The sequence below is a fragment of the Grampus griseus genome (assembly GCF_964374135.1).
Source record: "Grampus griseus genome assembly, chromosome: 3".
Lineage (NCBI taxonomy): Eukaryota > Metazoa > Chordata > Mammalia > Artiodactyla > Delphinidae > Grampus > Grampus griseus.
The window spans coordinates 66026076-66038081 of NC_139019.1; the positions used below are offsets into that span (position 1 = coordinate 66026076).

Below are 12006 nucleotides of genomic sequence, written 5' to 3' on the forward strand. Positions count from 1 at the left end.
AGAGGAATCAGCCTGCCTGAGTTTGAATCTCAGCTTTACCACTTAACAGCCATACGACCTGGGGCAAGCTACAGACCCTCTCTCAGCCTCAGTGAGGATAACCACCTTTATGTAGTGTGGTGGTGAGAGCTAAATGAGATGACCTAGGTAATGAAGTTTCTATTGTGTATCACACATAGTAAGTGGTTTTAAATGCTAATATTAATTTATCAGTATTATTGCCATTGGTTAAGTCCAATATAACTGGTCCCCAAACTTGAGACAGTCATACTAGCTTTGTCAACTCGGAGTTGTCTGCTCTTGCTAATAATTTTCAGAATTTAAACTTGTGCATGTTATCAAAGATTTATGAGTAAAGAAATAGCATTTGATTTCTATTATTTTAGTCTTAGAAAAAAAATATCACAGATATAGAGAAATTAAGGAATACATTATAAGAAAATAAAATTTGAATGTTTTACTAATATAGTAAATGACAATCTTTGAAGAATCATACTTTCCAGGACTGTAATACAGACTTCTTTCAAAGGGTGTGGAGAAACTGAAGCATTAGCATGCGTCATTCTTCTTCATTAGGCTGTAATTAACCACACAGTCCCTAATTATTAGAAATGTGTTTTTATGTGGTAGAGGGCTCAGATCTACTTGTCTCTGCTCAGAGTATTTCCACTTTGTGGTAAAACATAAGGTCAAGTTATCCATAATTTGCAGAAAGGACACTGTTGGTTTTATACATTGGTATGCTTAGTGTCTTCACTTAGTGTGAAAGATATCAAGATAGTACTATGCAGAGTCAGTTCTGGAGGCAAAAGGGAACTTTTGATTCTGAATCAACAATCATGAATTGATAGCCTTTAATGTGTCAAGTATTAAGTTTAGTGCTGAAACAAAACGAAAGATAAGTCGAACACAAAAGCCCAGGTGGGCAAGGCTGAGGGAAAATGAAGGGAGCACCATGGTCTTGAGAACGCAAGGAGTGAAAGGGACCATACCATTGCTGGGTGCGCGCACTCCATGCTCACGGGGAGCAAGTACTCGTTCCCACTGATGTTGTCCAATGGGAATGCAGGCTGAAAAGCAGCAGGTCTTTGGATTTTTCAACAGATGCTAGAAATACAGTTTTTTTTTTTTTTGGCTGCGCCTCGTGGCCTGTGGGATTCCACTTCCCCGACCGGGGATCAAACCCCCGCCCTTACGCTCTTGGCAGTGAAAGCGCAGAGTCCTAACCACTGGACCACCAGGAAATTCCCTAGAAATGCACATTTTAATGTGAATATCTCCTATTTTTAAAAACTTGCGATTAATTTAGATTTAAAAAAAATGTTACCTGGGAAAAAAAATTCCCACATATCAGAGATCAGGATTTAGACTCTGGGAAGTGAATATGTGACCTTTGAATCCTCCTTTATCCTACCTGTTGATTCTGAGGGTTTCTGAATTTCAGACCCGGGCGATCTCCTTGTCTCTGCTTGTATTTCCTCCTTCTCCTGTGATCTCATCTAGTCCCATGGCTATAAATGTTGATGTGCTGGTGATTCCAAAACTTTCTAGCAGTGTACTTTTTCCTGAGCTCCGAACTAGTAAATCCAATGACCTGCTGCTCATATATTGGATGCCAAACAAATAACTTGAGTCCTCCTGTCCTGCCCAGACTTGTTCTTCTCCCAATCTTCCTCAGTTCATTTTATGCCTCCGTCATCTGTCCATTTGTTCAAGCCAAAATCTAGCAGGTGTGTTTGATATGCCCCTTTCCCTTAATCCCTACGTCTAGTCTGTCAGCAAGTGCTGCCATCTCTACCTCATTTTTTTTTTTTTCCCAAATTGGTTCATCTCCATCCATCTCCACTGCTACCATCGTGGGCCACACCACCATGATTTCTCACCTAAACTACCTCAAGACCCTCCTAAAGGTCTCCTCACTTTTACTCTTGACCCACCATAATCCAGTAGTCACCTGGTCTTTTGTACATGTAAATCATATTACATCATCCCTTTGCTCAAAACCTTTTAGCCATTTTCAAGCACTTTTAGAATAAAATCTGAACTCTGTACTCTGAACCAAATAAAAAGTACGATGGTCTCACTCATGCCTCCTCTTCCAGTCTCATCTTAAACCACACCCTCTCCACTGCCAGGCTGTAGTCCCTTTAGCTTCTCTCTGGTTTGAAAATACCATGTTTATTCCCATCTCAGAGAATTTGCACTTCCCATTCTTTCTACCTGGAATGCTCTGTCCCTGGCTTTTGATGTGACAGGCTTCTGCTCACTATTCAGAGCTCAGCCTACAGAGCCCTTCCTAATTCCCCTCTATGGGGTTCATCCTACAGCCCCCTAGGGGCTCTCTCACAAGATTTTCTCCCTTAAAAACACTTTTATATTTATTGTTTATATGTTCATTTGTTTTTATTTATTCAATTACATATGCAAGCCAAATAAATAGTTATAAGAAAAGAGGCCAAAGCTTGGTTTTGGAGCACACTTTGATTTTAATATATTATGGGCAGCCTATAAATAACTGTTATATCATACATCTTTTAAAATAAGATATTCCGTTTACATGGAAACATCTCTATGAAGTATTAACGTCCAATCAGCTTTTCAGTATTTTAAGCTAATTAAGACCCTTCGTTAATGATTGTGTGATAAAAAACAAGGCAAAGTGAGAACATAAAATAATCATATGTAAATTCTGGAGATTTAAAACCTTTCAGTATAATTTATGACAGTTTTCAAGAGAAAATAAGAATTGTTCATAACCCACATTATTCTAGGGAAGAAAACTTTAGAATTTTCCTCTCTATTCTTGAAAAAAGCAAAAAACAGAAAAGGAAAAAACCCTTGTGTGAGTGTTCATTATTTTTTACTAGCAATATTATTGGTCACAGATAATCATAAATCCATTGTGAAAAAATGTAGCCATATAACTAAGAAAATAAAAACTGTATGTAATACATACTGTAGTTTATAAGGAAACCTGTCTTTAACTTACATGCCTTTCACCTGTTTCATCTGTGCCTTTCCCTACCATTCAGTAACTCTGAGCCAGTCGGACAAACGTCATTTCCAATGCTTTCCAGGAACAAGGCAAAGCAAGGAAGCAAACACACACCACTTCAAATAGAATCCTCTAGAAGCGGAAATCTCCTCACTTCAAGGATATGTTTTCAGTGGTGTTTCTATTTTAAATTTACGATCTCTCTTTAGAAACAAGAGACGACTCGCCCCTCTTTCCACCCCCTTCACCTAATCTGAGCCCTTGACTGTAGCAAATGTTCCCTGTTCTAACTTGCTTTGTTAATTTTGTACTTGATGGACTATAGTTTTTCTGTGTTTTTATCCTTAATGTCCTTGTCTTGTTTGAGTGGACAGTGTGTGGGAAAGGTAGGTAGAATTCTTGTCTAGCTGAATATTCTTTAGTACATTTCACAGCATAACCCTTGAGTATGTAAAAACATACTACTCAGAGTTTACACGTGTGGTAATTAGTTACCGAGGAAGTACTCAAGTCAAGCAACCAACGTGTTTAATTAAAACAAGATTAAAATGGCTCCAATTTGTACTGACTACTTGATAATCATTTTTGAGAACATATGTAGTGCTGCTACTACATTGTAGCAGTACAAAATACACAAAATGTCTTCGAAGTGATTTGTATAGAACTTTTAGATTTCTTATGCTTTCAGTGTCTTCATTTTGAAATAAAAATATTTCTGTAACAAAGATCCCCTCCCACCCCCTGGATATTTTCACTTTGATACCTCTTAATGAAATATTTTAACTTAGCACTTTGGTAGATTTTTGTACTCCAAAATACATTCCTAAAAGAGTAGTTTCCGTTTTCCATTTAAAATAAAGAGCCAAAGCGATAAAGAAATCTAACTATTCTTTCTTGGTAGCTGGGAAAGTCAGAGAAATATAGCATGTTGAAATTACTTTAACATTAATCCATTCAGCTATAGGTCAGTGCTTTAGCTGAGTCAACATTGGTTCCAGCAAAGCTGCAACCAAAGAAAAAGGCTTCTGTATTTAATGGATTTTTCTGGGGGGGGGGGGGGAAAGCTTTGGGAAAGTTTCCAAACAGTCATTGGCTTCCTGCATAATTTGCCAATTTCAGCACTCAGGATGGAACAGAGAACGCAATGGCTGTTAGTGTGAATTTGTTGCTACCTGAAAATATTATTAAATATAGGTTTTTATACCTGGAAATATTCTAAAATTCATTGTTTTAATAGATGCATTATAGAATAACATAGAATTCAGCATTTTAGGCTACCCTACAACAAGTTTAGAAATATTCTTAAGGTGTATTTTATGGGTTTAAAAAGTGAGTATGAATACAAAATTCTAAATAGTAGGATATTTTTGTTTGGTAACTAATTATTCTTTTCTTCATATTTCAACCTCTATATAACACTTATTTTATTGTTTTTTGTCATCTTTGTCGCCCTGATAATATTGTCATTAAGCTCACTGAGGAGATGGTTTGTTCTTCCGTAGAGAATAACTCAGTATTTTGCACAAAGAAGGCCAATGTTTAGCAAATGCCCGAATGAGTAGATTATTTCAAAAGGACACACAAATGCACAGAAGACTGGGCAATGGGCTAGCAAATGCGAAGTTGCATTTCATTCCTTGCTTTTTCTATTTATAACCGTTGTGTATGTGTGTATAAACGTATAAACTATATGTGTGTGTGTGTACCTAGTGTACCAACTATATAGTTGAGGAAAATTATTGCCATGCTTGACTTATACCTATAATTTAAAGAAACTGCTTTATTGAATGGCAGTTATCACAGTTAGTAGTTCTATATTCATAGTAATGTCTGCCTTTCACTAGACCATAAGCTTGATGAAGACAAAGACTGTGAGTTTTGGTCATCATTCTATTCCCAATGCCTATTAAGGTGCTTACTGTAGATGACACATTTGTGCCCCCCTCCCAAATTCATATGTTGAAACCTGATTCCCAATGTGATGATATTTGGAGGTGTGGCCTTTGGAGGTGATTAGGTTATGAGGGTGGAGCCCTCATGAATGGAATTAGTGCCCTTATATAAGGGACCCAGGAGCGGTCCCTTGTCCCCTTCTGCCATGTGAGGACACAGAGAAAAGACAGCCATCTCTGAACTAGGAAGCCAGCTCTCACCAGACACCAAATGTGCCAGCACCATGATCTGGGACTTCCCAGCCTCCAGAACTGTGAGAAATCAATTTCTATTGTTGATGAGCCACCCAGTCTATGGTATTCTGTTACAGCAGGCCAAATAAGTATATATATGTATGCGTGCAGTATTTTTACATATGTATGTATATGCCTATATACATTTTCCTTCATCTCTTTTGGTTTTATTTATTGTATTTATACGGTGATATTCTTATTCCGATCAAATGATAACGCTGTGTTTAAAGCAGTAGGTTCTTATTAGCATATTCGGTTTCACATCCTATAGTAAGTTAAGAAGAGATTTTAGAATTAGGATGTTGCTAATTTTTATAATTTCATGATGAAATTCTCTAATATTTTATAGCTCATAATTTCTAGATAGTATTATTAACAGTGTATGCATTTAGCCAAATGCAATTTGGAAAATATAGTTGATATTCATGGATTTTGCATTTGTAGCTGTAGATAGTGTACTCTGCCTCGAAAAGAAAAAATAAATTATAATTTAACTTTTAGTAAACAGACTCATGGAGTCTGAGTCCAGACAAGTTTTAAGTGGAAGAGAGAATGCTTATCTAGCTCTCCCATTAAACTTTTGTTCTGTAGATGGTTTATGATCATCCATTATTAAAATCACTTCACTCCTTTTGATCCTCTCTGCACCACCAGATCCCAACTCTGCAGATATTACATAAGGAACACGATAGCATTGCAGTGACCAAATGTAAATCAAATACTCTTCAAAGCTTCGTGCACACATTAGGAGGATTGCTGCATCCTGCCTCTGGTGGATTCTCCTGGATTGTAAGACGCTATGTGCAGTGTGGGAGCAATAAAAAATGACCAAACAAAAATTGCTATCGAAACTCAGAATCCTCTTCCTTATCTGCTGCCTCTCATCGTACAAACTGTAAAGTTTCCTGAGATTTGGAAAGACTGACTAGGACTTGATTAGGAAAAGTTCCTAGATTTTGGCCCTGAATTTATTTAACAAATGTATTGATTACCTATACTATGTGCCCAGTATTAGTTTAGGTGACTGGGATACATCAGACAAAGATCCCTGCCCTCGTGGAGCTGATATATGTTCTTGTGGCAGAGATGGACACAAACAATTGCATAAAAATAAGTAAAGTAGATATCCAGGACTACAGAGAAAAGGAAAAGAAGATCAGAGGTAGATAGGGATGCCAGAGGCGGGGAAGAGCACAGTAGTCAGGGTGCATTCATTAAGAAGGTGAGGGCTTCCCTGGTGGCGCAGTGGTTGAGAGTCCGCCTGCCAATGCAGGGGATGCGGGTTCGTGCCCCAGTCCGGGAAGATCCCACATGCCGCGGAGCGGCTGGGCCCATGAGCCATGGCTGCTGAGCCTGCGCGTCTGGAGCCTGTGCTTCACAACAGGAGAGGCCACAACAGTGAGAGGCCCGCGTACCGCCAAAAAAAAAAAAAAAAAAGAAGGTGAAAAATGATCCCAGATTTGAAGAAGGGGGTTAGCCAAGAGAAACTTCTCCTCATCAGCCATGCAGCCTGGGCCAAGCAACATTTAAGTGCTGGGTCTTGATTTCCTCATTTATACAATGGCGTATTGATCTCAATGATCTATATTAAAGTCCTTTTAAGTTCTTAAATTCTGTAAACTATGATTTACTTTATGCCAACATTACACAATGAAAGCAGTGATCTATTAACGTACATTAGGCCTACACGATGTAGGCCCACATGATGTGTGTTGCTAAATGCCATGGATGCCACAGGACTTGAGAAGTGCTCATTACAAGAGTGGTAATTTAGACGTGTCTCATCGCACTCATTCATGTATTCAGCACATATATTAAGTGCCTAGTATGTGCCAGGCACTACTGTATAGCTGGAGTGTTACAAAGCTGACAGTCTGATGCTAAGCTAGGATGGAAGAGTGGTTTGGGGCACAAGAAGGGGGAACCAACCACATTGAGTGGAGAGTGTCTACTTCTGCGAGGGATTCTAGATCTCCATTATTTTTGCCACCCACAGAGATGAACTTCTGACAACTCTTTCTTTAAAAAAATCTAATTGCTTTATCTTTTGAGAAAAGTGACCGTAAGTTTTACTTACTATAAAGAAGGGAACTGTTTTCATCTCTTAAGATTTCCTCTTATTATTCTTTTTAAAAATTTAATGTAGCTTATTTGTGTTCACCTACTAAGTATATTAAGGGGAATATTACTTAAGTTTGGAAAGCTTCATTTTCTACACGGAAAGTAAAAGTGATCAGATAATGTTTAATACCATTGGAGAAATTTAAAACTGGAATTAAGGAGGGCAAAGAAGGCAATTTATAAAATGTTTACTTCATTAGAACTAAGGTAATGATATGGTTCTGCTAGCAAATGAATTTGAAAAGCATGACCTTTTCCCACCAGTATTTGTGCTCCTTTTTCTATTTAAAAATCAGTTTTCCGTGACAGTGAAGAAATAATCAACATGGCGATAACAACTATCATCTACTGGTGCTTATTGTGTTCTGGGTACGAAGCACTTTTCCATATATTATCTAATTTAATTCTCACAAAGCTTTATAGAATAACAGTGATTATACCCAATGCTATACATCAGATAACTGAGACTTGAAGAGATTAAGTAAACTGCCCAAGGTCTAAAGCCAGTAACTGGGATTAGGGGAAAAACTCCTGAACTTGTCATCAGAAGACCTGCACTTGGAATGCCAGAGGCAGGAAACACTGGATCGCTGACATGGATAAGATCAGGCGGTTACGTATTCAGTATAACTATAATTGTTTTGCAGCTATTTTGGTTAATAGGCAAATGGTCATAAAATTTCTCTGCTGTCCATATAAATGTCTTCGTAAAAGTTGTATTTTACAAAGTATATTCATCATCTGTGAACTTCTACTGGTAATTGAAAGTCTACAAAGAGTGTTTTTAGAACAGATCCAAATATTTTAAAAATTGTGCTTTTGTGTGATTTAGTACTCCATATAAAATTCTTCCTAATGAACTCAAGTTTCAAAGGATTGAGAAGTTGTTTGACTAGGCACATCATGAAATGAGGAGTATAATCCGTTAGTTGAGATTGTTATAGAGACAATGTCAACAGCAGTTATCTCTTCTTGTAGAAGTATTTGAGGAAATTACTATCCCCCACACTGCGAACAGTATATGATATAGAAGCTGATATTTTGATTGCAAAGTTTTAGCAGACTCCATGGACAAGTGTAGTTTACTTTCTTATATAATCAAGTTGATTCAATAAAAAAATTAAAGGAAGTGAATTAGTACAAGTGCAATTTTATCTAAAGCTTTTCAATAGAAACACTTTGCCCAGGAATCTATACTTGCCATTTTTTCCTCTGGTATTCTGACTTTTTTTTTTTAAGCCAGATTAAAAAATTTTTTTTGCCTATATCTCTATAGAATCTCCCACAACTAGATAAGGAGGAAGCCTTCAGAAAAAATAATTAGGTAACTCTTATGCATAAGAGTTAAGAACGTGCTAACAAAGTGTTCAGCATCTTTATCAAGGCAGCCAAGGAGAATTTGAGGATTATGTGCATTATTCCCCTGGTATTATTTAAGCCTGGGAAACTTGAGGTACAAAAATGAAAAGTTGGGCTTCCCTGGTGGCGCAGTGGTTGAGAGTCCGCCTGCCGATGCAGGGGACACGGGTTCAGGCCCCGGTCTGGGAAGGTCCCACATGCCGCGGAGCAGCTAGGCCCGTGAGCCATGGCCGCTGAGCCTGCGCGTCCGGAGCCTGTGCTCCGCAACGGGAGAGGCCACAACAGTGAGAGGCCCGCGTACCGCAAAAAAAAAAAAAAAAAAAAAAAAAAAAAAAATGAAAAGTTAATTACAAATGAGAGGTAGAAAAGGTGTTTTTGTAGTAACACGAATTTTGAATAATTTTCTGTCACTGAGAGAAGCTCATACTGCTTATCAGTACAATTTGGGAATTTGAGATTCAGATTACTAATTTAATCATTTGATTGCAAAATTCTTATAAAATTTTATGAAGCCTTCAGCTCCCTTAAATTCCTTCTGGGCCATGTTTTTGTTTTGTTTTTGGAGGGCTGTGTTTGATAAATAAAAGTTTTAAATATGAGAAAATAATCCAGTATGTAAGTAATGAAGGTTATCTGCTTTAATGATTATCTGCTGTGCTATGGGTTTATTTTTGTGTTATAAAAGGCAACTGAAATTATGGCAGGCCATTTGGAAGTGTTTCTCTGAAGGGCTGAGAACATGAAAGTTCAATCTGAATGCTATAATAAAGTAAAAAGAAAACTTTTTGTTGGATAAAAACTAATGAGAACAGGTATTTGGAGCAATTTTTTAAAAAATTTCAACTATGGACATAGCATCATAATATTGACCCAAATCACATTTCAGTGTTAATTTCCATAAGCAAAATGTAGGCCTTGTAGTTGGTTTTTTTTTTTTTTTTGTAGTTTTATTACTTGAAAGCTCAGAGCAACTTTCTAAGAACATGAATTTACAATTAAAATGAAGTGGACTAGCAAGTCATTTTTTAAAAAATTGGATAGTGTAGGCAAATAATCTGGATAATTCTGATACCTTGTGTCAGCAATTCCTTTGCACTAAATTTCAACAGAGTATATGAGAATGGAAAGACTGGAGCAACAGAAGTTTTCCTTGCTGAGAAAACTTGAGTCTGACTTACAGGCTTCCTTCAGGAGTAACTTTTAAAATGTTAATATAGTTTTAAAATAATATTTTTATACTCTGCATGAAATTAGACTAAATGATTTATACATCAATAACAGGTATCTAGTCTAGTAATGGCTTGAAACCATTGCTAAAGGTTAATCCTCCATTGGATTTAAAACTTCTGTGACTTGATGTTAAAAGGATGTTCTCCCTCATCAGAAATCTCTATGTGTAAATATCTTAAGTCTGTGGGAAACAGCTTTGATTCTACTATATATAGTAAAGGAAACAGCTGAGTCAGCAGCTTGCATAGTAAAACTTATGATTATGTAATTCCTTTTTATGGTCCAACAGTGAAAATCGTAAAGCTGTTAGAAACAAAGAGAACTGAAAGAGAAATGCCTAAAATAGCTAGACATTGTCAAATTCAGAATTCTATCTGGGTAGTTGTAATACATGCAGGAAAATACTTCCAGCCAGACCTACACTATCATTTGACCTTCACAAGTCATACTTTTCAACAGTGGATGCGATTTCCTGAGACTACACTTTTGACCTTGAAGCTATAACTTGATGTTTTATGTCTCTTAGCAAACTTATAATGCCTCTGGTCCCCAAACTGAGTTCATCTAAAATTCATACCATCATATGTTTAAACTGTTAAATCCTGTAATTCTTATTTTAATTATTCAGCATACAAGGGCAAAGAGAGAAGCTCCAGCTCCTTTAGAATTATATTTTTCTTATTGCATTGAAATGCAACATTGAAAGCTAAGTCTCATTGAAAGCTAAGTCTCTTAGCTTTCTTAACGCAGGATGTCCCTCATCTGAAGCTGGGGCTGAGGAAATAGCTGCATTGTACTGCAGCCTCAAATCCTGCTACAGCTCCCAGGCTTAGGATTCAGCTGAGCTGAAAAGAAATATGCAGGGCAATACATTGGTCTATGGGAACTAAAGCTTTACCAAAGGAGCTTTTAATAGGGTAAGTTACTTCTTCCTGAACCTTAGCTTGTCTGACTTTCATTTTCATGTTTTTCTTAATGATGATTCTAACAAAATGACCTTACATCTTAAGTTTTACTTCCTATTTCTCCCCCCGCCCACCCCGCTTTTGCCTTGCCTCTAAATAAACTTTCTACCCTCCATTCTACTTAGAAGATAGCAACTGAAAAGCCTTGAACAATTGCATCAACTCCCTGCAGCTGGACATTCTTAAGCCAATGCACTTTAATTGTCCCCCGATTCTTAACTCTACTGTAATGCAATAGCATTCAAAAGCCAGGGAGCATGTTCACCAATTCGCTGAAAGGAAAAGTCAATGCAGCAGAACTAAAATTAAGAAACACTAACCAAGCATCTCAACTCTAAGTAACTTGAAATGATTTGACTTTTATAAGAGAAGCTGTGTTTTCTTACCTTGGATGTGAATAACTCTGTCATGATCTACAGTATAGTTGTCTGAATGATGATCGGCCCAGCAGACTGAAATCAGCACCAGAAGAAGTAGACTATTCATCTTTGTAGCCCAAAGAATCTTCTTCACTGTGAAAGCATCACATACAAAGAGGCTTGTGAGATTTGCAACCCTTTGGAGTGTTGCACTGCACAACTTATTACTGCCTTATCATCATAGAATGGGTCTGTAAAAATATTTAACCCGATGTGCTCAGAAAGTTACTGTAGCTGTCTTTGGGAGCTGAAGACTGCAGCTTTGAACAATTCCAATTTCTCTTATGTAGCCAGAGTCCAAACAGTGTTTAACTCTATCTTTGCAGAATTGTAAATCTAGAAATTTATTTAGAACAGTATAGTTTCGATGTAGAGAGTTATAGCAAGTTACAAAAAGACGTGGCAAGGATATAAACAGACTTTTCAAAAACATTTAAACCTCTGAATTTGAAGTATAAGTTAATAACACAGTTTGATACAGCTACATATGAATATTTGTCATCAGGTTTAATTCGGAACTGAATCCATTCATTTTACATATGGCTTCCTAAGCAGGTTAGATTTGCTTGTTCTAAATAGAAAAGAGGACACACACAAAAATGCCTGATTAAACAGAAGCAGCACATTTGTTACAGACTCACCATCTTAAACACTGCTTGGGTCTATGGTGAATAGTTGAAAATTATAGACAAACTAGGTTAGAGTTGTGCATGCTACCAGTGCAGTCATCC

General features: G+C 37.1%; 1 protein-coding gene across 1 annotated transcript in view; it reads right to left on the reverse strand.

The window, feature by feature from the left end:
* HAPLN1 (hyaluronan and proteoglycan link protein 1) overlaps positions 1-11342 on the reverse strand; it is a gene marked incomplete at both ends in the record, with an annotated part of 30961 nt that extends 19619 nt beyond the window's left edge. The window contains one exon of the mRNA XM_082652103.1: positions 11243-11342. Coding sequence (XP_082508229.1) covers positions 11243-11342 — 100 coding nt within the window. The remainder of the gene's footprint in view (positions 1-11242) is intronic.
* Between the last annotated feature and the right edge of the window lie 664 nt (positions 11343-12006).